This window comes from Pollachius pollachius (assembly GCF_949987615.1).
Source record: "Pollachius pollachius genome assembly, chromosome: 10".
Classification (NCBI taxonomy): domain Eukaryota; kingdom Metazoa; phylum Chordata; class Actinopteri; order Gadiformes; family Gadidae; genus Pollachius; species Pollachius pollachius.
In genome coordinates this window covers 8,625,430-8,650,468 of record NC_136943.1, presented here as the reverse complement: position 1 = coordinate 8,650,468, position 25,039 = coordinate 8,625,430, and the positions used below count along the sequence as shown (strand labels likewise).

General features: G+C 41.7%; 7 protein-coding genes across 7 annotated transcripts; 6 read left to right on the top strand and 1 right to left on the bottom strand.

The window, feature by feature from the left end:
* Positions 1-406: 406 nt before the first annotated feature.
* On the top strand, positions 407-1,801 carry sowahab (sosondowah ankyrin repeat domain family member Ab; the record flags this gene model as incomplete). Its single annotated transcript, XM_079744891.1, has 2 exons — positions 407-671; positions 1,182-1,801. 2 exons carry the CDS (start codon positions 407-409, stop codon positions 1,799-1,801), a joined length of 885 nt encoding a protein of 294 aa, XP_079601017.1.
* A 1,457-nt stretch (positions 1,802-3,258) lies between these two features.
* gdf9 (growth differentiation factor 9) lies at positions 3,259-4,804 on the top strand (the record flags this gene model as incomplete). Its single annotated transcript, XM_079745493.1, has 2 exons — positions 3,259-3,628; positions 3,858-4,804. 2 exons carry the CDS (start codon positions 3,259-3,261, stop codon positions 4,802-4,804), a joined length of 1,317 nt encoding a protein of 438 aa, XP_079601619.1.
* A 1,109-nt stretch (positions 4,805-5,913) lies between these two features.
* On the top strand, positions 5,914-7,784 carry uqcrq (ubiquinol-cytochrome c reductase, complex III subunit VII). Its single transcript, XM_079744487.1, has 3 exons — positions 5,914-5,979; positions 6,776-6,940; positions 7,612-7,784. Exons 2-3 carry the CDS (start codon positions 6,787-6,789, stop codon positions 7,704-7,706), a joined length of 249 nt encoding a protein of 82 aa, XP_079600613.1. The 5' UTR covers positions 5,914-5,979; positions 6,776-6,786; the 3' UTR covers positions 7,707-7,784.
* A 348-nt stretch (positions 7,785-8,132) lies between these two features.
* On the top strand, positions 8,133-15,213 carry hspa4b (heat shock protein 4b). Its single transcript, XM_079745175.1, has 19 exons — positions 8,133-8,411; positions 8,931-8,988; positions 9,141-9,281; positions 9,637-9,759; positions 10,001-10,100; positions 10,228-10,361; positions 10,468-10,712; positions 10,993-11,069; positions 11,539-11,690; positions 11,832-11,938; positions 12,026-12,159; positions 12,559-12,740; positions 12,850-12,945; positions 13,107-13,262; positions 13,372-13,497; positions 13,632-13,739; positions 13,822-13,941; positions 14,082-14,243; positions 14,498-15,213. The coding sequence occupies exons 1-19, from the start codon at positions 8,305-8,307 to the stop codon at positions 14,693-14,695; spliced, it is 2,526 nt and encodes an 841-aa protein (XP_079601301.1). The 5' UTR covers positions 8,133-8,304; the 3' UTR covers positions 14,696-15,213.
* A 170-nt stretch (positions 15,214-15,383) lies between these two features.
* gnpda1 (glucosamine-6-phosphate deaminase 1) lies at positions 15,384-17,488 on the top strand. The gene is made up of 7 exons (XM_079745354.1): positions 15,384-15,402; positions 15,671-15,882; positions 15,991-16,092; positions 16,184-16,366; positions 16,482-16,666; positions 16,792-16,966; positions 17,195-17,488. The coding sequence occupies exons 2-7, from the start codon at positions 15,759-15,761 to the stop codon at positions 17,254-17,256; spliced, it is 831 nt and encodes a 276-aa protein (XP_079601480.1). The 5' UTR covers positions 15,384-15,402; positions 15,671-15,758; the 3' UTR covers positions 17,257-17,488.
* A 128-nt stretch (positions 17,489-17,616) lies between these two features.
* ndfip1 (Nedd4 family interacting protein 1) lies at positions 17,617-22,482 on the top strand. The gene is made up of 8 exons (XM_079744502.1): positions 17,617-17,791; positions 18,624-18,717; positions 19,101-19,240; positions 19,496-19,583; positions 19,766-19,890; positions 20,289-20,355; positions 20,564-20,672; positions 20,849-22,482. Exons 1-7 carry the CDS (start codon positions 17,756-17,758, stop codon positions 20,668-20,670), a joined length of 657 nt encoding a protein of 218 aa, XP_079600628.1. The 5' UTR covers positions 17,617-17,755; the 3' UTR covers positions 20,671-20,672; positions 20,849-22,482.
* Positions 22,483-22,861: 379 nt separating this feature from the next.
* Positions 22,862-24,993, bottom strand: fgf1a (fibroblast growth factor 1a; the record flags this gene model as incomplete). The annotated part of the gene is made up of 3 exons (XM_079745547.1): positions 22,862-23,062; positions 24,141-24,244; positions 24,828-24,993. 3 exons carry the CDS (start codon positions 24,991-24,993, stop codon positions 22,862-22,864), a joined length of 471 nt encoding a protein of 156 aa, XP_079601673.1.
* Between the last annotated feature and the right edge of the window lie 46 nt (positions 24,994-25,039).

The following is a 25,039-nucleotide window of genomic DNA, read 5'->3' as shown; positions in this document are numbered from 1 at the left end:
CTATGGGGTTGGTTTATGATCGCCGCACCACAAAGGGAATCACCTAATTATTTTCGATTGAAAAGAAACACGATTCCCCCTTCCAAATATTATAGGAGATGTACTTTTAAGTCAAAGCATGAAAGAATAATAGCGGCTTTGTGGGGCTTATGATAGATAAATAAGTACGCGCACTTGGGTTTAATGTGCCGTGGACGCGCACGACGTGATTGTTTTTAAAGAGGCCCCGGAAACAGCAGGTTGTGGGGGGGGGGGGGGGGGGGGGGGGGGACATCTCCCACTAGTACCGGGAAGAGGAGGGGGCGGGACTGGGAGAATTAATTGTATGTGGAGCCGGACGGTCGTTGTGGCCCGTTCTGCTTTTTTTTCCCTTCCCGTTATCATTTATTTTAGGTTGTTAGAAAAAATGGCTTTAAATCAGGACACAATTTTAACCTTTTTATTGGAGCACGGCGGCAAGGTTACAAACGCAGAACTGCTGAACTGTTTTAAAAGTCAAATACACTGCGGCGATCCCGCGGGAAAGCAACACAATAGGGACTTGTTCAAGAAGTTGGTGAACAGCGTTGCCGTGGTCAAACAGATCGACGGTGTCAAGTTTGTGGTCACAAAGAAAAGATACCGGGACTTTGTGAAGGGAGACGGCGAAGGGCTGAAATCGGGGGACGGTGGTGCCCATCAAGACCCATCACTCCGGACCGCTGCTTCGCCTCTCCACAGCACCGATCAAGCCGAGTCTGCAGAAATACTGTACAACCTACAAAACAACAATGCGTGCTATTCCTTCAACTTAAGCGGTAATTTCAATGATGACACCATATATAATCATTCCGAGGCCATGGCTCTACCGATTAATACAAACGGCCGCACTGAAAATGAGCATTCACTGAAAATCCTTAATATTTCAAGTGATCACGTGTGTATAAAAGGAGAAAGTGGTGCCGTCTTTGCTGTCGTATCGGTGAGTTCACCCCCTCGTACCCCGATACGACCTCATGATTTCAATTCGGAGACGCCATCTGAATATACAACTCCAGATAAGCCATTTCCAGTCAAGTCCCTGTCACAAACAGTACCAGCCGTGAATCGCTTCTGTCAAATATTTGAGAGGAATACACACGCGTCGAAATCTTGTGAAAACTTAACGAAGCCGATGTTAAATGGCCAGGGCTCCCCTACAGATACGGGGTCCCAAAGCTCCATTGGGAGAAAAGTTGAGGATTCAGATTCCGTTCCTTTGGATCCAATCGCTCACGAGTGGCTGGTCAAGTGTAGTGCAGGAATGTGGAGGCACGTTTATGGGTTGCTTTTACTGGACACACAGTTGGTGAACAAGAGAGACTTCTTGTCTGGCTTCACAGCCCTCCACTGGGCTGTAAAGGGGGGCAACGGCGAGATGGTGCGCAAGATCATGGACATCTCCAAGAGCAAAGGCACCTGCGTGGACGTCAACAGCAAAACACACGGAGGCTACACACCTCTGCACATCGCAGCCCTCCATGGTCACAGTGACATAATCACTCTGCTGGTTCAGGGTTACGGAGCCAGGGTCAACGTAAGGGATAACGCTGGGAAGAAGCCCTACCACTACCTGGGGACATGTGGGACGTTGGAACTTAAAGAGCTGCTGGGTGGAAGGCAAGGGGAACACTGCAGAGACCCGTCCGAAGAGGAGGAGTACAGAGTGCTGCTGCCTAAAGGCCTGAACACCATCAGTAAACTGTTTCAGCCCCACATGGGGCACCGCAGGAAACACAGACACCAACAGCCACCGGGCTTTGCTGTTTGGGATGGCTTTTAACAGGATTGTGAAACAATTGAGGTCAACATTCAACGGTGTCAAACTTCCGACAAATTGTCAGGGGCCTAATTTCCAAGCGGATTTGGTCCATGAGTCAATTTTTTAACATTGTAAAAAAATGAGTAGCTACTAGTACTTTATAGTATGTATAAAGATGTGTGTATAAAAATCTCTATTTTTGTATACTAATACGTACATTCTTTAAAGATAACATTGTATTGTCTATATGGAAATGTGTCATTGGAGGAGTTTTTTTCACTGTCAACACTTTCACAAACTTAAACGATAAGTTGTAAGCATTTTCTACAACAGGTTAATGACGCCAACTCAACTTTATTCACCCATCTAACAAATCTTTATTCGAGTCACAAAGGGGATATTCTCGAGTCTGGATTAACATGGGAGGGAGGTATGTACTAGTGGGTTGCTGTGTGGAGGCAATTTATGCAAAGCAGACACAGATTGGACAGTGGAATGTTGCTCTTTCCTTATATTGTTTCCATTGGGAGAGTGCAAGGAGTGAGGAAAGCCTCTTCTTCCAGTAATTTTTTCAGCTTTGAGTGAATTAGTCAAATACAGACATTAAGAAGGTAGTTCTTTAAACATGCAATTCGTTTGAGCCTGAAAAAAGTATGCTTTAATTCGATTTATGCACTTAAGGTATTGTAGCAGGGGACCTGACACCTGCCATCTTGGTGGTTTTACTGTTGTCAACAAACACTTAACAGGTAATTGTGTAGAAAAACGCTTTATTCATAAGTTCAAAGGTTGTGGCTTACAGAGCCGGTGATGAACACTGACATGTCAAAGCTCTGCTGAGTGTGTGCTGATGGCTGATTTATCCTGTGGTCCTTGATTACAGAATACATCACAGGTGTAAAGCCTCACCAGAGTCTGATCAGCCTGCCTCAGGCCCAGTGAGGTTGCATAAACCCTACACCAGACCCACTCCAGCAATTTGTAGTATGTTTAGTTGTATAAATATATACTATAAACACTTTGGTAGTATAGGAAAAAAATAAACAAGCAGGCACCATACTGTATTTGTTGGTTTGCTTATATTTTGATTGAATTATTTCATTTTTGAGGGAAAATATACAAATATCTTATTTAAATAAAATGCAGCTACCATTGACAACTGGACAAATATTTAAATGGAAAAAGCCAATTCGTAGGCTTAACAAACTCATCCACACATGGAATAGGACTATAGAGTGCATAGGACTAACGTTAAATCAAGTGCCTGAGTGTGGGTGCATATTTGCGAAGTTGTAGAGAGAGTTTGACACGGTGCTTTTTTGCATGAACCTAAACCAAAAGTTTGGCTAGTGCTTCCGGTAGCGTCGAATTGATTGCAGACACCTGACGTAGCACACGCTGATCAACGACCAGCGTGTTGAGGTTGACCTCAACTCTCGCAGGATTGTAGCTCCGTGTTGAAGGCATTGGATATTATAATGGGGACACAAATGTTGATGTCGACTGTACTGAATTATTTTAACACCATACTACTATTTCACATGGTTTTCTGTCACTGCGAGTTCAGCTCTCCCCATGCTTCGTCCAACGCAGAGCACACATTTGACGGTTACACCCAGTATCCTTATGAAAACCTCTTCACCCCTTTGTTAAAAGCCTTGTCAGAGCATGGCAAAACGCGTTGGAACGCAGAACTTAATCAAAGTGTGAAACCCGAGCACAAGTATATGAAGTACATGGTAGAAGTGCACAAGAAGTCCAGGGGTCAGAGGAGCTTGGACAGCAATGACCTCTTCAATACGTTGCGTTTGATAAAGCCTCTGGAAAAATGTCTTAACCAACGGAATGGTGAGTGCCTATGTCAAATATTTTATTTCATTTTGTGTGTATGAAAGTTGCCTTTTATACATGTATGGGACTGTTCTTGGCAACACATTTTGGAAGGTTACCCACTTAAGTTCACCAATCTGCACCATAACGTTTGACATGAGGGGAACCTACTTTCTCGTTTTTTTAAAGAATTAAGGGCTCGGAAAAAATATGTCAGTTTCTTGTGTTTCTATCGTCCGTTTCTCAGAGATTTCAATGCAAGACTTGTCCTACAAACTCGATACAGTGGGCGACCAAGAGCAGCTTCTGAAATCCGTCATGCTGTTCTCTTTTGACCATGACGTGGTAGCTCCTAGCCCCTTACTGTGCTACCTCAACATCAAAGAACGGGAGGATGCAAACCAGTGTCACTTGTGTCCCAGCACTGACCACCAGGTGATGTTCACAGTTCACCATGCACACACGCTGCAATGGAAGAATTGGGTGGAGGTCGACATCACGACCCTCTTGCTGCCAATCTTGAAGATCCACAAGAAGACTGTCCACCTGCTCGTCCACCTGAATTGTTCAGAGGGCCCGAGCCCCCTCGGGGAAGGAGGGTCTGCAACATCATTATTCCCCTCGTGGTCTCCGCCTTTACTTCTCTACCTGAATGATACCAGCAAATCAGCGCATCAGAAGTCCGCCCCTCCTTCCACGGCAGGTCAAAGGTCACCGATGGATGAGCCACTCACATCAGCTGAGAGGAGCGCCTTCAAGTTGCAGCAAACGCTCCGACGCAAGAGGAGGCTTAGGAGGGCTCCTCTGAAGACCAAAGGAGCCGGGCAAAGCTTGGATCTCCACCTCCCTGAGCTCCTGCCGAGCTCAGAGTACCCGACCAGTGACTGTGCCTTGTATGACTTCAAGGTGGGGTTCAGCCAGCTCAAGCTGGATCACTGGATCGTGTTTCCCCCCAAGTACAACCCTCGCTACTGCAGAGGGACCTGCCCGAGCACCTTGGGCTTCTTCTACCACTCGCCCATCCACACTATGGTGCAGAACATCATATATGAAAAGTTGGACACCACGGTGCCCCGGCCAGCGTGCGTTCCCTCACACTACAGTCCCCTCAGCGTTATGCTCTTTGAGGAGGACGGATCCTACGTCTACAAGCAGTTTGACGAAATGGTCGCCACAAGGTGCACTTGTCGTTGACTGAGTGTCGTTCTTTCTTGTACACGCTTAGCAAATGGTTCACATTACACCCCTTATGTTATGTTACCATAAATGTATTTGGATACTTTGGATGTCTAGCCTCAGTGAGTGCAGGACTTTCATGGTGTATTTAATAATGTAGTGATTTACGTAGATCAGGTATGTTGACTTAATCGAGTGTATAGTGTTAAAGAGGAATCTTATCCAAAATAACTACATTGCAGTTATTTTTGTTTAAAAGTTTAAACAATTTAATTTATACACTTTATCCCACCAAACTCAAAATGTTTGTGAAATTCTATTTGTTTTATGTTAATTTATTTTTGGGTGAATGGTTTATTATTTAACACGATGTAACAGTTTGAAGTAACCTTTTACATTTCCTTTTTGCTTCTGGGGATACAGACAAGTTGTTTGATCTGCAACTGTCAATTTTAATGTCCAGAATCCAAAGCTGACAAAATGAGGCCAGCTGAACGTTTCAATGATGTATAACTTCTGGTAATCAAGACCACCTAGGACATGTTGCATGTATAGAGTTGTACCTGTAAATCCATCTGACCATTTTTCAAATTCAATTCCTTCAGAGAAAACAATGTGATTTGAATCTCTGTAAAAAAATAGACAAGAAAAAGGAAATAAAAAGAAAAAGGGAAGCAGTATTGTCCCGTGTGTCCGTACATTTTTTCAAACAATGTTGTAAAATGTTTTCAATTTTGAAGAATTCCATCGTCATATATGAAGGTATGCACCTTTATATATGACTGAAGAAAAGGTAGTTACTCCAATTACTGCTCTAACATAGGTATTTGAGAGGCTCAGCCCTGCCTTTTAAAATAAAAAGGGATAAACATTGGGATCCTTTTCATGACAATTTTATTTATCTACATTCGCATGTTTGAATTGCAATGCTCATCTTCATAGTAAGAATCCAAGCATTAGAAGAGCATTTCACACTAACGATATAAAGTATTTTCTCAACAAGAACATGTATGCATATTGTGATGACATGATTTTGTTTCTGCTAAATACTGTTTGTCCACATAGGGGTGGTATTGTGCCTCATATATATTACATAAAGACGAGAACGGAATATGCGTAAACTGGCATCCGCTCACCATTGACCAATAAGAGAACCGAGCGAGCCGAAGCCACTGGTCGTGAGAGCTAACAAGGTAATGCCCAATGTCATGCATGTTGTGATACATTGTTTTTAGTTCAAGCTACTATGATTTTAAAACATGTTCGTACGTTTTATTTTGTTTATTCATATTGTTTTAATGGGAGAAGTACGCTGACCTAAGAGGCAAGGGTAGTCTTTCAAGGTCCCTAGAAAGCCATCTTGCTAACGTAAGCTAATACACTGTTTAGCAATAGCAAAGGTGCCCTTTCCGTTGCTCCTATGAGTGTTTTGTATTGAGTTGTACCGATTGATCAAAACCTTTACCAACCAGATACTTTCGAATAGAGACGTGTGTAACAGTGGCGTCGTTGTTCTGTATGGTGTTAACACCAAGCACAACATTCGCTAACGAGTTCTCCTAGCCCTAGTCGTTACCACGATGGCCATGGCTAACGTAGTTTAATATAATGTACACTAAATTCTCATTTATCTGCCATTTTCCTTTTATGATGAGCAGTCTTCAAAAGTTATGTGGGGCGGTTTTTCTACTGTTTGAATTGACTGGCGACACAAGTGAACTAACCAGTCATACGAGTGTGTGTGGATTTTTATGTTACTCCTACTCCCCTACTCTTTAGGCTCTGCTCCCGAATGCATTGTTTTAAATAGTACATGTTTCACTTACTAATGTAGATAAACAATAGTCTTGTAAGTAGGCTGATACTTGCTTTTTAATACACAATATCAAGACTTCATATTACACGGTCTCTCTCTCTCTCTCTCTCTGTCTCTCTGTCTCTCTCTCTCTGTCTCTCTCTCTCTGTATTTTCTTATATTTGTTTTAACAGGACTTGTCACCATGGGTCACCATTTTGGAGGTTTGGCGAAGGTCCGCCACGTGATCACATACAGTCTGTCCCCCTTTGAACAGAGGGCTTTTCCTAACTATTTCTCCAAGGGAATCCCCAATGTGTGGAGACGGTTCACAAGCAGCTTCTTCAGAGTAGCTCCCCGTGAGTATTCATATTTGTGTTGTATACATCATGTAAAATGCACAGCTGGCTATCTGGACAAACCAAATCACCTGCTGCTGTAATGGATTATTGATATTTTTGCACCGGTGATGTCAGGAGACAATTTGCATAAGTGTACATTGTTGGTTTCGTGTAATAATAATTAATTTATATAGCGCTTTTCTAGGACTCAGTCACTTTACACTGAGGGGCGGTGGTGGTAAAACAAACAGGCATACAGCTCTGACACATGGGTGGATGGGGGGGCTAATAGAAGGCAATAGAGAAAAGATGGGTCTTGGGTGGGATTGGAAAACTGGGAGGGACCCTGAGTCCCTGATGTCTTTGGGGAGGGTGTGTTGGGGTGGAGGAATATGGCTAGGAATATACTGTTGGAATAGGAATATAAATTAACTTTTAGCTTTTTAATCTAAACATCTAAATGTTAATTTACCCCAATATGTAAACTCTAGCCTTTTTCAATGCTATCATTTTTTGTTGCCTTATAGAACTCAAAACTTTCCACCATAGGTTTTAAACCGGACAGAAGTAACCATTACTTAGGGTGTCAATCTTGCTGCTATTAACAATGCTTTATTGTAAGGCAATTTGTATGTGTAAAATTGTATATTAGAATTCAATCTAATAACATTTTCAAACCTTTCATTTAGCAATGGTGTTGATGTACCTGACCTACACCTGGGGTAACCATGTCCATCAAGAGGGCAAGAGAAAGAACCCCGCTGACTACGAGAATGACGAATAAATCTGACACTCCCACTCTTTACTGTTAATTCCAGATCTGTATGTCGACCTAATAAAGCCACAAATAATTATATGAAAATGGATTCTTTGAATTTCGCCTTTTATTTGGTTGATATTTTGTGTACATTAGGACTGCACAATAAACAATGCATTTAGTTATCAATGAACTGTTCTATATGCTTACCCAGTACATGTTTCAGTATATTACCCAATGTTCCAGGTTAGGCTTGATGTTGTGATTATTGGTAAAGGAAATGAGAAGATATATATCACATATTAGTTCATTGCGTGCACTTGCAGCACAATGTTCGCAATTTAACCGCATTAGCAGCAAATCCGGGTACTTTTATGTTGAAATCCGCGGCCCGGAAGTTGGCAGTGTTTCTGGCGATGGCAAATACGTGAAGAAATCTCCTTTCCAACGCGCTCTGTGCATTACAACAGCTAACCGGCTTGCCTCTACGCAGAAGGCAGCTACATGGAACAAGGGTGGGATAGCCACTGCTAATTGAGAGAAGCCGTAGCTACTGTCGCGTCTTGCACTTATCACTCATTATTTCCGTTTCAAATACTGTACATTTAATCTACGTTTTGTCAAGATGTCTGTTGTTGGATTTGATGTGGGGTACCTGAACTGCTTTGTAGCAGTAGCGAGAGCTGGGGGTATTGAAACGGTTGCTAATGAGTACAGCGACCGATGTACACCGTAAGTAATTAATTTACCTCATGTCATTTGCCATTGTTTTGTAAATTAGAGGTATATCATTTCTCGTTCATTGTAAAATCTTGATATGATGGAGTCCCTACGCGGTGGTTTAAAGCTCGTTAGTTAGCCAGTCACGCTAGCTGCCTGTAGGCTTTCAACCCAGGAAACTGCACGTGAATCTCCTGCTAATGCTAGCTCAACGAGCTCGACCCTGTCTTTGTCACTTGTAATAAATCTTCAACCACCATGATGACAAACTACACATCCCCATGTTGCTCTTATAAATGCTTAACGGAAGATGTTAAATAATATTATTGATACCCCTATCCGCATTTGTTACTCAGAATGTGTGAATGAGCGTCGGTTAAGAGGAGGCCTGACGCTGTCAAAATGGACTTTGATGGAAAATACATGATATTTACAACTATACCTTGCAACAACAAAGTCTTAATCGATGGAACGAATACGTATTAATATAAAGTTTGTTTTTATTCCCAATCGTTGCTATATATTTTCTAGAGCATGTGTTTCTTTTGGACCACGGAATCGGGCGATTGGCGCAGCAGCAAAAAGCCAGGTATGTTTACGGCTATAGGCGGAAGACTGCATCCCATTCATAGAAGAAACACGCTATCGTATTGGACAATACATTCTGAAAATGTATGGATCTTAATGATTGTTTCATATTATCCGTAAATGTATCACACAACATATTTGTTACTTCTATAGGTGGTTTCGAACTGCAAGAACACGGTCCAGGGTTTCAAGAGGTTTCATGGACGGGCATTCACGGATCCATTTGTCAATCGTCAGAAGTCAAGTCTGGTTTACGACCTTGCACAAATGCCCACAGGGACCACTGGAATCAAGGTAAGACGATAGTTGTAAGCCAATAAAATGTGGATTTCTCTCAACAATACAAAGAAGCTGATGGATTATTCATGATCATTCCTTATTTGAATGGATGGAGAATATAATTCCCTCATAGACCTCTAACTGTAAGATTGCGTGTTACATTGACATGTTGGCAGCATTTGTTGGGCTATTATCTTTATCTAACCCTTTTTAAAATAGCCTTCTACTGTCACTTCCATTTTTATAAAAATAATATGGCTGATATGCACTGTTGAAGGAAATGTTTTGTGAGCATGTGTTTTATGAATGATCTGAAATTCTGTATTTACTTTGCTGATCCATTCAAACTGTATTGTGTATTTGTCTGAAGGTGATGTACATGGAGGAGGAGAAGGTGTTCAGCATTGAGCAGGTGACTGCAATGCTGCTGACTAAGCTGAAGGAGACAGCTGAGAGTGCATTGAAGAAACCTGTGGCTGACTGTGTGGTCTCTGTGAGTATGCATTTCTGTTTACCTACAAAGCAGAAACCTGATGCACGGAAACTGTACATTTAAAATAATACATTTATTTTGTTTAGTGCCTTTCAAAAATACTCAGACATATACAAAACAAATCGAATTAAAACTTTCTAAAATGTAACTCACTGCTATTAGCCACTGCTTTTAATCCTGTTTTAGATACAAACTGCTCACATACTGCCTATGTTAGTAATACCTCTGTTATTTTCGCTAGGTCCCATGCTACTACACTGATGCGGAGAGAAGATCGGTAGTTGATGCCGCACAGATTGCTGGCCTCAATTGCTTGAGGCTCATGAATGAGACCACTGCAGGTTTGCCACCCTTAATTTGCCACCCCACGGTATCATGTTATAGTACAACTTGATTGGTTGTTCCATTATTTTTTAGTTGAGAAAAAAGGATGGAATCTGACATTGTCAATCTTTAATCATTTTATAGTGGCGCTAGCATATGGCATCTACAAACAAGACCTTCCTGCCCCTGAGGAGAAGGCCAGGATTGTGGTGTTTGTGGATGTGGGTCATTCCGGATACCAGACCTCTGTGTGTGCCTTCAACAAAGGCAAACTCAAGGTTCGTAGAGCATGTTGGAACTCGCAGATCATCTCCTCCCTGTTAGTTATAGTCTCCAATAAAACCACTTAACTACGTTCTGCTGTTTTCCCCCATGGCTTCTTAGGTCCTTGCTACAGCCTGTGACCCAGAGTTGGGAGGCAAGGACTTTGACGAGGAGCTCGTCAAGCATTTCTGTGAAGAGTTTGCCAAAAAGTACAAGCTGGACGTTAGGTCCAAGCCCAGGGCTTTGGTCAGGCTCTACCAGGAGTGTGAGAAACTGAAGAGGCTGATGAGTGCTAACTCGTCCGATCTGCCGTTGAACATCGAGTGTTTCATGAATGACATCGATGTCTCTGGAAAGATGAACAGGTGGGCCAACCGTATATATTCAACCAAATGTTCTTTTTTTCTTGAACTTTTTGGGCTTGTCTATAGTATTGCCATTCCAATGGACAAACATAACTGGGTTTATTGAAGCTTAACATTATGGTTCGTTTGAAGTTACTGTTTTAATACCAAAATGCATTAAAATAGTATCAACGTTGAGATCAGTATTTGTATTTTACTCAAGTAATATTTACCTTCGGACCGATTACAGTGCAATGCATACAACAACTCACTTTTAACCATTATACCTTTGCCACCTTAGGGGTTCCTTTGAGGCAATGTGTGCTGATGTTTTGACAAGAGTAGAGGCTCCCCTGCACGCTTTGTTGGAGAATGCCAGTAAGTATTTTGTTTTGTGCGTTATGAGCACATATAACCCAAATATAGTACTGCAGATTTAAACATATTACCATGACAACAATACATGTGTAGTCTTTTAAAGACTGAACTAGGATTATCTGACCATAAAATACAAATTCACTTTGGTTGTTAAGGTGGACAACATGTTTAACTGAGCAACTGAGTAGTATAGTTCCAGGTGTTGGATGCTGAAAAGACTTGTCTGCTGTGGCACATTAGAAAATAGCTTTGTCTGGATCTTTTGAATTTTGTATGTTTTTATTCATAATGAGTGCATATCAACAGACATTCAGAAACCTCACTAAATCCTAACAAGAGAAAAAATATAATGATCAAGTTTCTTGAATTGGTATCACTATGAATCAAAGTGCTATTTGTATAGCAACATTTTAATTGGTTCTAAAATTGTATGTAAACGAATCCTTTATATTCTCGTGTGGCATCACAGAGTTGAAGAAGGAAGACATCTATGCGGTGGAGATGGTGGGCGGTGCTTCCAGAATCCCATCTATCAAGGAGAGGATCAGCAAGTTCTTTGGGAAGGAGCTGAGCACCACCCTGAATGCAGATGAGGCAGTCGCCAGGGGCTGTGCCCTGCAGGTACATCTCACGGTCAATGGTCCATCTGGTGGCACACAACTCAACTGTGTTTACCACTGTAACTGAAGGGGGGCATAATCTTGTTCCTGTAGTTGTCCATATGTTTTCACTCGTCAGTAAAATATGTTGTGTCCCCTACAGTGTGCAATCCTGTCACCTGCCTTCAAAGTGAGGGAATTCTCAACTACAGATATTGTCCCATACCCAGTCTCTCTAAAATGGAACTCTGCTGCTGAGGAGGGCTTGAGGTAACCAGGGTTGCCTGTGTTTTCTACTCTTTGGGTTGTAAGGGTTCTCTTCAGTAAATAATCCATCACCTATATTCTGTGTTCCAGTGATTGTGAGGTATTCCCAAAGAACCACGCGGCACCTTTCTCTAAGGTATTGACGTTCTACCGGAGAGAGCCCTTCGCGCTGGAGGCGTACTACAACTGCCCCAAAGAGCTTCCCTACCCGGATCCCTCTATTGGTAAACGATCACTACGTTGATAGGGCCGTTCACGTGCACTATCAACATCATTTTTGCAAAATGGGTTGATGATGATGGAAGATGATGGAACAATGATAAAATATTAAATAAATATTAAATAAATGAGTATTATGAAACCAGAAAGAGAAAACATAATTAGTAATAACCATTAAAATAAACACTAACAAGTTACATTACACGGGTAGGCACCAGGCTACATGCCAATTCTGAACCGTTTCAGGCAGCCATCTGGTGCCCGCTGTGGCTAAAAACTCAATATTAGCTGCATGCATGGTCACTAATCGGCTTTCGTGACAGTGCCCAGTATACTAAAGCTACCTAGAGAAAAACTGTTGGCTCTAGTCTAAAGCTGTTATTTTTGTCTACTTGGATCCGCAGGGCAATTTATGATCCAGAAGGTGGTCCCTCAGGCATCTGGGGAGAGTTCCAAGGTGAAGGTCAAGGTGAGGGTGAACATCCATGGCATCTTCAGCGTCTCCAGTGCCTCACTGGTGGAGGTCCAGAAGTCTGACGAGACAGAGGAGCCCATGGAGACAGAACAGGCTGAAAAAGATGGCGAGGTAAATGATTAATCTTATTCTTTTAAATTTGTAAAGAAAACAAGTCAACTTATTCTCGTTTTGAAAATGAGTTTGCATGAACACACCCTATTGGTATGGGCTTTTGTAGACCAAAATGCAGACCGATCAGGAGGACCAGAAGACCCAGGCAGAAGGACAGAAAGAGCCTGAGAAGAAGGGCACTCCCGAGGCTGAAGAAATGGAGGTAACAAGCCGTGGAGCAAATTGTGTGTCTGCGTCTTTTAAGGCTTAAGGAATGGTTCGGTTTGGATTTTTGTTTTATTCAGAGGTCTGTCAACACCATAACTATCTTCTGTTTTTATCTTTGTCATTTATACTCCTTTCTCCCTTCTTCTGTTTCTTCAGACGACCCCAGAAGAAGTCAAAACAGAGAAGAAGTCGGACCAACCTCCACAAGCCAAAAAGCCCAAAGTCAAGACAAAGGTGGTGGAGCTTCCTATTGAGAACAGTCCACAGTGGCAGCTGGCCGACGACATGCTCAACCTGTTTGTAGAAAATGAGGTACATACGTCTACTACTCTGGTCTTACTTTCTCCGACATCGTTAGAATTTTGCGCCTAAAAACGGAACCTGATGGAAAGGGTTTGTATTTCCACTGTGTTTTGCACAGGGCAAGATGATCATGCAGGACAAGCTCGAGAAGGAGCGGAACGACGCCAAGAATTATGTGGAAGAGTACGTGTACGACATGAGGGACAAGCTCCACGGCCTGTTTGAGAAGTTTGTCAGTGAATCCGTGAGTGACACTTTTCAATCTCTCAGATCAACCGATCATTATCCCATTTGATTTAAGACTAAAATGAAGATCTCGTGGGATTGGTGTTTGTTAATAATGTGCCCTTTCATAATTCTGACCGGGACATCATTTAGGACCGAGATATCCTGTCAATAAAACTGGAGGATACCGAGAACTGGTTGTATGAAGATGGAGAGGACCAACCCAAGCAGGTTTACATCGACAAACTGACAGAGTTAAAGGTACCAACATGTCATATTATTTTTTTTACTAGTGATTTGTAAAGGTTCCTGATTTTGTTATTAACTGAATTATACTCTACAGGTACTTGGCCAGCCCATCCGCGAGAGACACATGGAAGCTGAAGAGAGACCAAAAGCATTCGAGGAGTTGGGCAAACAGGTCCAGCTATTCATGAAGGCTGTGGAGGCGTTCAAAACCAAGGTACAGTGCAAATGATGTCTGACTTTAAATGCTCATTATTTAATGACTTACTATCGCATTATAAGTATTCTATCTGACAGTTTGATGTGACTTCATTGATATGCTCCATCATCACTTGCCCTGTTTTATTCCCACTCTAGGAAGAGCAATACGACCATTTAGATGAGGCAAACGTCAACAAAGTGGACAAGATGACCAGTGAGGCTATGATGTGGATGAACAGCGCTATGAACCAGCAGAGCAAACAGACCCTCACAGTGGACCCTTCTGTCAAAGTCAAAGAGATTCAGGCAAAAACAAAGGTAAGGGCTTAAAGCATCGAAACTTAATGCCATTGTATTAACTAAGACAGACGGTCCTACTGTTGGTGATCATAATGTTTTGAAATATCTCTAGGGTAAATCTATTGCCTTGATCATTCCCATAACCCCACACTTTGAATCTACCCTTGCTCTTTAAAGGTTTGATTATCTCACTCAGTGATTGCCATTGGCAGTACAGCGAGCTGTGTCTGTGCATGTTTTAATACGTTAATGTGCACTCGTTCCCGCCCTAGGAGCTGTTCTCTGCTTGTAACCCCATCATGAACAAGCCCAAGCCCAAGGTGGAGCTGCCCAAGGACGACAAAGCCGCCGAGCAGAACGGGCCTGCCAACGACCAGGACAAACCCCCGGCCGAACCTGCAGACAGCGACTCCTCTGAGAACCCAGCGGGTGCCTCCACAGAAAACAAGCCTGACATGGACCTCGACTGAACAGGCAGACACACCAGGAACCCCCCCCCCCCCCCCCCCCCAGCAGTGCCTCAGTCTGAACCATGTGCACTGTTCCTGACCTAGATGTGATTCCCAAATTCTTTAGACGATCAGATGGAATAATCTTAGTCAATCCCAAAAAAAAAGTTTCAATGATTGGAACAGACCCCATGTAATCCTAATGAATAAAAGGTCAGAGCAGATGTTTCAGATTGAGATACATGTGCGCGTCAGTGTGTGTGCGTGCGCGCCTGTCAGCCGGTGCAGTGTACTTTATGATGCCCACCACAGTCAAAACAGGCAGAATTCTCAGCACATTGACCCAAGCTTCTAAAGGCAGCGTTCTGCTGCCATAGCATGTCCTTTCCTTTCTGCTGGAATAAATTAAAGCCAACTGCAATAAGCCTGTTGATTGACAATGAGCGCTCTACACATAATGGTATTTATTTCTGTTGTGTGCCCTATAAGTGTTCTAGTCTGTGTCACAATATGGTTTTAATAAAGTGATTTCAAAATCATGTGTTTTAGTTTAATGACTCATTCTTTTGATTTTTTTTTCTACTAAAGTTTATTCTTAGTCTATTAAAGCAATAAAAAAAAAGGTTTTTTTTTTATTTCCAGCTACGTTTTACATGGAATGCATACATAAGGAAAAACAGGAAATGGAATTCATTGGTTGGCTGATCAGCTCTTAGAATCAAGCAGCGGTAAGTCATATGACTTATCGAGTTCCCCCAACTAGCAGGACACAACCCATCGACTGTTTTACATAGCTATAACTATTGCCAATATATTGCCACGTATTGCCCAATGAATTGATGGATTGCTGAATTTTGATACGCTTTTTTGCGCTTTCTTTCGCTTCCAACAGTTAGTGGTCTGTCGAGATAAACGCGCCGAGCGAGCTTCCTGTCTAGGTCCCGAGTTCAAAGACCAATATATATGAGCCTACATATTTCACATCTCGCTTCGCAGGGACGGACTAGATGGTCGACCTTGGTTTAAGCACTACTATTATCTCTGCGATTAAGAAGAATCCTCGTTGCTCTCGTTTTTAAGGGCAATGAAACTCATTATTCTTGAACAATATGACCAGGTTAGTGAGTGGGCTGCAAAATACATAAGAAACAAGATTTTACTGTTCAATCCTGGTCCGGAAAGATATTTCACATTGGGACTACCAACTGGTAAGCCGATGCTTGAGCAAACAACTAGTTATCATACTTAAACGGATTTGTTATGGCGTTGACAGAGCCGTCGGTTTAATGGAACACATTTATTTTCTCACTGCTCAGGTGGAACACCACTTGGTTGCTACAAGAAACTGATCGAGTTCTACAAGAATGGAGAAGTCTCATTCCAGTATGTCAAAACATTTAATATGGATGAATACGTTGGTAAGTAAATCCTAAGAATGCTTAATCATGCATGTGTCCTTTTGATTTGTTGTGCAAACCTACCTAAATGGACATTTCTGAACTTGCCCAGGTCTTCCCAGGGATCACCCGGAAAGCTACCATTCCTTCATGTGGAATAACTTCTTCAAGTACATTGACATAAGAGCAGAAAATGTCCACATTCTGGATGGAAATGCTGCAGATCTTCCCTCAGAGTGCCAGGCCTTTGAGAAGAAGATACAAGATGCTGGGGGAATAGAACTTTTTGTTGGAGGTAAGAACTATTTCTGAATTTCTGAACATATTATGTAGCCAACCATAGCCAACTCAACTCTACATTTTTAAAACATATCTTTCAACACTAAGAATCACACTTGTCCCTTTTTCAGGTATTGGACCCGATGGACACATTGCCTTCAATGAGCCCGGTTCTAGCCTGGTTTCGCGGACCAGAGTGAAAACCCTGGCGATGGACACCATCCAGGCTAACGCTCGATTTTTTGATGGGGATCTGTCAAAGGTGCCCACGATGGCTCTGACAGTCGGAGTAGGCACTGTGATGGATGCAAAGGAGGTTAGACATCTCCCTTTCACTTATTTTACGTTTTAATGTTTTGCTGTGCTATTCTTTGTTTGTAACATTGCGTGTGCAATCGGCCTATTCTCAAATTGTGCTTTGAATTTTTTGTTCATGGTCAGGTCATGATTCTCATAACTGGCGGACACAAGGCTTTTGCTTTGTACAAAGCTATCGAGGAGGGCGTTAACCACATGTGGACGGTATCTGCATTCCAGCAGCACCCACAGACCCTTTTTGTGTGTGACGAAGATGCCACTCTGGAACTCAGGGTCAAAACTGTAAAATACTTTAAAGGTAACATTGATTTTCCACATATAGGCACTCTACAGTAGGCTATAGTTTAATGAGTGATCTAGATTTTTGTTGGCAGTGGGGATTTGTCATTTGTTCACAAACTTAAATAAACTCATATGTACGCTGTATCAATACTACAAAAACACATACCAGACATTGGGCATGTCAACAGAATGTATTTTAGAACCCAAACCTGAACCAAATGTACTCTTGTATTCATGTATTTAGGGATGATGCACGTGCACAACAAGCTGGTGGATCCACTTCCTGGTATCCTGAAGAAAAACTGAAGTTCTGCAATAGGCAAAGGCCTATTTAAATGTACTGTGTTCAACACTCCACCTAATTATCATTTCATATCATATTTTGCAATAATTTTCTTTTAGTAAAGCAGGAATATGTTTAAATCTTTTTACGAGCAGAGATAATTCCTTTTTTATGTTTTTTTTTTATATAATTCTTGAGGTTGTTTAGTACAAATATAAGTAAACATGGAACTTTTTAACAATAAAAACATTTAATCAAAACTTAACTTACGTCATTATTATTATTATTATTATTATTATTATTATTTATGGGGCTTATATGCTCACGAGGAGGCTGCTCCAGCCAGTCCGTGTGTGTCACGTGACGCGTGGTGGAATAACAGACCTAGCTGTCAGCAGTCGGTTGTGTGAAGATGGCCGACTTATGCTAGCGATCTAAGTCTTAGCTTCATCGTCCGCCAGGATAATCTAACACATCTCATCTACTTGTTGTGGACATTTTCCATTGTTTTAATAATTTACAATGGCAGAGCAGAACAGCAACGTGAGGTATCAAGAGGTAGGCCTCGTTTTGTATTGACCGATCTCAACAATTATCTGGCTAATAAGTTAGCTAGGGTTAACAGTCAGTGGAAAACGGAACTAGGCAAATGTTTATGGGTGGGCCAGAGTTTGGCTTAGCCTTACACGTGTTTATAACGAAGCTATTTGGACATTCGTTTGGTCTTAAATGTCACGTATACAAATGCAACATCCTCGTTAGCTAGGAGGTATTTTCAGCTCGGACTAACTAGGTGACGTAAATTATTTTGGCGACGGTAGATTTAGCTTCGCATGTTATTCACTAGCCATGCGTTGCATTCACTAGCAACGCGTTACAAATAGCCTATCGTCTGACGGGACTGACCGTATTATCGTGTGTGTGTGTGTGTGTGTGTGGGGGGGGGGGGGGGGGGGGGGGGGCACACTCATGATGTAATGTGACGTTACATGGTTGGAGATGTAACACCCATGATGTAAAGTCACTGAATATATGATCGTGTATGTCAATCTAACACCCATGTATATAATGTTATGCAACTAGAAGTGCTACACTAGAGGCTTACAGTACAACTAGGTATCAATTCAATCTCAGGCGAGTCTTCTGGATGGCTCAAAGGTTGATGCCTACAATCACTTTGGCTACCTTATCTGATTACTATTGACTATATTTTAGCTCTGCTGACATTTATATGTCAACATATAGGCCTAAATATTTTTTTGGGGGTGTTGAGTCAGACTTGAGATTTGAGGAAATGCCCTCCTTACCACATTTATAATGCACAAACTGACAAAGGCCTAAATAATTGTGAGGTGTGCCACTGTTGATTGTGATTGATGTTTTGTGTCAGCTGGTTAATGAAGAGGAGCCAGCCCAGGCTTCACAGGAGGGCCCCACCCAGGACGCTCCTCCACCCTACAGCAGCGTCGCTGCAGCGAATGCAGGTAAGAAGCCTCCAGAGTCCTCTCACTATCCAGTGACTCAGAACTCTAATGGTCTTACTTGTTAACAGAACCCCTTAAAGGTGCAGTTGCAAGTATAACTGCATTACGTGTGAAACCCAATAAATCATACAACATGCAATAGTCTTTTATAGTTCAAAACCCTAAATTTAAGTGCAGCATTGGTTCTATCTTACTAACACAGTTTTTCTGTGACACGAAATTCCGAAATAGACAAATGGGGCCACATTATTATATATCTAACGCTGATTATCTGACTACATCATACATTTTTATATAAATAATTACTTGACCCATTTTCTTATAGCTATCCTGCCCTGTTATTGTCATCTGCATTTACCTCCATTTACTTTCGGCCTCTCCAGCCTTCTTTGACTACAAAGATGATGGAGGAAGCTTCCCAAATCCCCCATCTTACAATGTGGCCACAACACTGCCCTCCTACGACGAAGCAGAGAGAACCAAAGTAGAGTCTGCAATCCCATTGGTTGCTGGCCGAGTGACGGTACCCCGACCTCCTATCTAAATAACACTTTGACATTTATCTCCTGGTTGTACGTTTAATATGTCCGTAAATGGAGGCTGTGCTGCTGCAACAAATGCTAATCATCATTATTGTGGATGTTATTGTTTTAAAAGGTTTGAAAGTTGAAAAATGATCAATTTGATTTTATTGTGCTTCACAAAATGGTATACGGAAAAATAACAAATAGGATACGGGTTGAAGCTGAGCACTATTGTGTTGTGCTTGCTGGTGCAGGAGGACGATTTTGTTGCCAGGGATGAGTTTGAAGACGCGGACCAGCTGCGGATAGGAAACGATGGCATCTTCATGCTGACTTTCTTCAGTAAGAACCTCTGTGGCCCTGTCTTTCTGCTACTGTCTACAGTTATAGACAGCTAGGACTTCACTGAACTCCCAACATTTAAATATTCAAATGATGATAGTCGCTTAAAGCAAAGCTAGTCAAATAGCTATTTAAAACACTGTGCTTGGAATCAACATAATCGTGTTTTCTCCCTCCTCCAGTGGCATTCCTGTTCAACTGGATTGGCTTCTTCCTGTCGTTCTGCTTGACCACATCAGCAGCGGGCCGATACGGGGCCATCTCTGGATTCGGCCTGTCCCTCATCAAATGGGTTCTGATCGTGAGGGTAGGACAACTTTAGCCTCTGTCCTGCCTACTACTGCCTTGGCTTGAAACCTGAAACTGAGAGGGCGGGGTTAAGCCGGGTTTTTGTAAAATCGAAAACCCGGTGCATTCACGGTGCAATCATACTTTATACATCAGTGAGTCTTATTTGATACTAGCTTCTGTGTAACATGTAGATCCCCTACCTGCCAGCCCATGGAAAGAGTTTGTTTGCAAACGTCTGCTCTCTCTGAGTTCAATCAACTGCATACACAGATGGTTATAAAATAAATCTATAACAGTTTATGGGATCCTTTTTTTCTTATCGTGATTGGTGTGTCAGCGTTATTGTTTGGCATCAAACAAGCAAATACTGTTTATGGCTGTGTTGTCTGACCAGATCTTATTACTTTGTTTCAGTTCTCCACCTATTTCCCTGGCTACTTCAACGAGCAGTACTGGCTGTGGTGGGTTTTCCTGGCCCTGGGTGAGCACATTTACATTTACATTTAGGGCATTTAGCAGACGCTTTTATCCAAAGCGACTTACAAGAAGTGCATTTGTTACAATAAGTACATTTGTCATAAGAAGAGTAAATCATCACTTTTCAATCATGCATGCACACACCCTTTTCCAAGAAATACTTTGAAGCCTCAAAATGAAACTTACCAACTTGTTTTTTCTTTTGTTTTTAGGCTTCATGCTCTTCATCAGAGGGTTCGTAAACTACTCCAGAGTGCGCAAGCTGGCTGACCCCGCCTACGCCACTCTGCCTCGGACACGGGTGCTCTTTATTTACTAGAGGTACGACGCAATGATACCATCCACACACAATGTAATGATTACCCACCAAACCCCTGAAAGAATGTTGCACAACATCTTGATAATGATGCTGTATCACTCTGCTGTCCAGATCTGACAGAAAGGCGGTCTTCTATAACTGAATGTATCGTTTCCTCGTCCAACTCTTGTTGACACAGAACGTTCCGGACAAGTGGAGTCGGAAGAGTTCTCTACTCGATCGACATTGAAAGCACCAGACTGAAGCGGCTTCTCTACAGGATGAGGTCGGGGAGGGAAATAAACTCAACAAAAACAACAACAAAAAAAAACCTGAACCCTGACACTTGTTTCTGTTTGAAATATATTGATGGTAATTTGTAACAGTATTAGTCTTTCTATGTAGTCCGTAGTGGCTTATGTTAAGTGCTTTCACATATACATCTGTAACATATTGATTAATGCCTTATATTGTTTTGATGGAAGTGTACTGGCATGCATTAGCCCCTTCAAGTCAATAGGGAAGAGTCTTCTGTTGGTGATACGACTAGGAGCCCACTGGCATTTTGAATTGGCAACACTTGTTTTGAAGACTTGTGATGAGCATGCAGAACACATTGTAAATTTCCCCTCATGATTACTCGGTGTGATGATTATACTGTGTTTTTATAATGCAATATTCACCTAAAAGACAAGGTAGGACCATGCTGTAAATGTCACAGTTGATTCAATTCACTGACCTTTTTTCTTGGCTTTGAACAATATTGCAGTTAAGCCTATAGAGGGCGGTATTAGCGTTTGCTTTAGTAATCACAGTACTGAAATGGGCATCCACATCCATGCTAGTAATGTTCTATTTGATCAAGTTGATAGTGTAATGGCGCAAACACACATTCACTCACACAGCAGTAACTTTAATTTAGCCTATTATGCAAATGCTTTGTGTAATCCCTGTGATTTGAGGTGGTTGTTCTGGTATTTGTTAACATAAATCAACAAACATGTTCACAAATCAAGCAACCATAAGCATCCAAGCAAGATAACCAAGAGTGACACATGGTACAGCTATTGCATTGAGCAAGAAGGGAGCCACCGACATAAAGGGTGGGTGTGAGGGCCTTGTTCTATAGGCTACTTATATGACCTATGCCCATGCTGTATCCAAAGCATTAATATCTAAATTAATTATGTGATACATTGCTATTTGGGTCAGCTGCTCTAATATATATTTGATGTTGATGTTTTGTTCAGGAATGATGTACCTTTCAAAATTCAAAACTTTTATTTGGCCCAGATTCTGATGCATTTCTGGGTTGAGATTAACTTTGAGGCTAAGGCATTATTTCAAGATAAAATGTATATATATTTTTGTTCATTTAATTTTTTTAGGCAGTTGCTTATGGTGCAATTTAGAAATGTAGTAGGTGTCAAAACCCTGCTATCAAAGAATGTTGAATGCAGGTGCACTTTAGACACATCAATAAAACCCAGGGTGTTCTATACTTCATTGTAGAATATATATATACACAAAAAGTAAACTTACGGGTGACTTATTTCATGTTTGTTAAACACAAAATCATACTCATCCTCTGGTTATCACGATAAATAGGTGTCTCCTTATTGGCTCAAGTGGAGTACTGCTTCAATGATTCGAATATGGAACCAGAACATGCAGCACTTTTAGTTCAGTAGGTCCTCACATACATTGTTAAATATCTATGGAAAAAGTGTCGGACCATGAGAATGAACAAAACCTGCTTGTTTGTTTAATGTAGAGCTGCTTTGGGTTTTATTGTTCTAATGTTTTAAAATTTGATTAAAAAGCTTCATGTCAGCTGAATGTCTGATGTTGGCTGGTGTTCTTTAGACTGAGCCCAGGTCAAATAGAAGGTACCATGAGATCTTGTTGGTCAGAAGGATGCTATGAAGGATATGGACACACTCGTCAGGTGATCAATAATCTATGACTACATTGTGTTGTTCATAGAGTTTTTTTTACTAGGACGGTAATCATCCATCATACCACAATAGGAAAGGGACACTTCCCGCACGCCTACCTACACAAGGACACGATAGACAGTCTCAAATCCAGTTCAGTTATAAATATGGTGGCACACCAAAGCCAAGGGTTGTGGTACAGGTGCACAAGGTTTAAAGGCTATCATCATCGTACCTACATAGTTTAATATAACAGTAATAGGAGGTTATTATTATCACTCCCCTGTGTCATCTAGCCGTCGCGGGAGGAAGAAGATGGCTTTCTGCCCGATGTGGGTCCGAGGGCCCGGCTTGGGCTTGCCGTTCTTCTTCAGCCCCACATACCAGTTCCTCTCCTTGTACTTCCGGGGCTGATAGGTGTTGTAGTGGTTCTCTTCCAGCACCTCCACAAAGTAAGATTCATCACTTAATGTTGACTAGAAGAAATACACGAGACAGGAAGGGTGGACATGATTCAGAGAATTGACAAAGAAACACACACACTGGCATGAAAACCCTCTTTCATCTGTGCCAGGGCATAAAATCACATGATGCTACTCGCAATCTAAACCAAAATCTAGCCTAAGGTCGCAAATCCCATGACAATATTTTAGGATAACATTTATTCCCCGAACATAGTGAAACCAACATGCATCCAGTTGGACAATTGGGTGTTCCTTTTCAAATTGTAGTAATTTGAGTTGCTGGCTTCCTCCTTCAACCACTGATTAAGGGCACTTAATGTACAGCTCTTGAAAGAGCCCTGACCACGCAATCTCAATGCAGGCTGCGGTGGGACCTAATTTACTCCTATTTTCTTCCCATTTGGTTGTCGATTTTCTGCTGCGCTTGGGCAGGTTAGCCAATTTATAACTGGGTAAGAAGCCCTCTCATTAGCCTCTCCATACATATTATGGGATAGAAGAGATTAGAAGGCCTGCATGGTAGGAGATGGTTTCATAGTGACACTGCAGATGTCTGAACCCTTTTGCTGCAGAACACCACTCCTAAACATCCCTATTCTGTGTTTGTGTGTTACAACCAAACATCTCTGCTATTGCCCCATCTATCCAGATCATACATCCGAAAGTCCTTTGGCTTCTTTAGATGCAACTTTAAGAGTTACAGACATCGGAATCCCTCATTTATTGCAGTCCCAGGGCCTGTTCTTTGGGTACGTTTGCTTGGTGAAACATGTTTGGCTTTAATACGCAATATCAGTGATTTAATTAACTGCTCTCCTGAATGTTAGCATCTATATTGTGTCTTTAAATGGAAGCAACACGGTGTATACTTATGTGTATACATGGCTTCTGCAATGTTGAAACAATTAGTATCTCAGGGTTAGATGTTAAGAAGTTGATCTAATGTGAGCTCTGTGTGTGTGTGTGTGTGTGTGTGTGTGTGTGTGTGTGTGTGTGTGTGTGTGTGTGTGTGTGTGTTCATATTCAGTTGCTGGTGAAAAACATGTTGTCTGGTTGAAAATGGATATCTTTCTGTATCTATGACACTCACTGAACTATGCAAGTGGCCTGCATTGCTCATGGCCAGATATTTCCCAGTTTCCACTCCCTGAATCACAACCACACCAGGTTCTACAGCTTTCAGTCTCAGGACCGCTGAAAAGAGAGCAGAGATAATGACATGGGACACGAAGAGAGGGGACAGCTTCACAAGCAGGAAAAAAATTATTCTAAAAATTATAAAGACGTGTTTCTAGAGGAGCAAAATAAGCTACTCTGTTGTGTGAAGTTTGCAATCTTTTTTAGCAGATATTTTGTTTGAGTGACAACACGTGAATGAAAACTGCTTATTCAAAGCTGATTTCGACTATTGATATATTTGATTAAAAAGTTTTAAGATAAGGAAAATATTTACACAATGTAAATATATAGGCAATAGGATAAATTCATCAGATAAATAAATCCCAAGTCCCTTTTTATTTATTGCTATGTAGCACTGTTACATGACATTTCGTTTTTTAAAATGGAAATCGTATAGGATACCAGAAATACCGATGAAACCCAAGCAGGTTTGTACATCCCCTGGGACGAGCTGATCAAACTAATCAAAGATGCGTTAAACTAAGTGTTATAAAATAGCGTGAGGGGCTAAACAAAATCCACTACAGTATTATTTAATTAACACTGGAATGTCAAAATGCGCCAAACAACGTGTTTATATTTGTCCGGGCCTACTTACTGTAGACGTCATCCTCTTCCCTCTGGCCGTGCACCGTCCCATCTGGGAGCATCTGGAGGTGGTGGCCGCCATTGAGGCAATATAGGCGAATCCTATTTTTATAGTCTGGCAGCAGGTTGTGGTCGTATCTCGCAGTGGATGTAACGACTGCATCTCCATCCGACATTCTTGTTTTTATTGAAATAAAAAAGGTACGATCAATCAAAACGTTG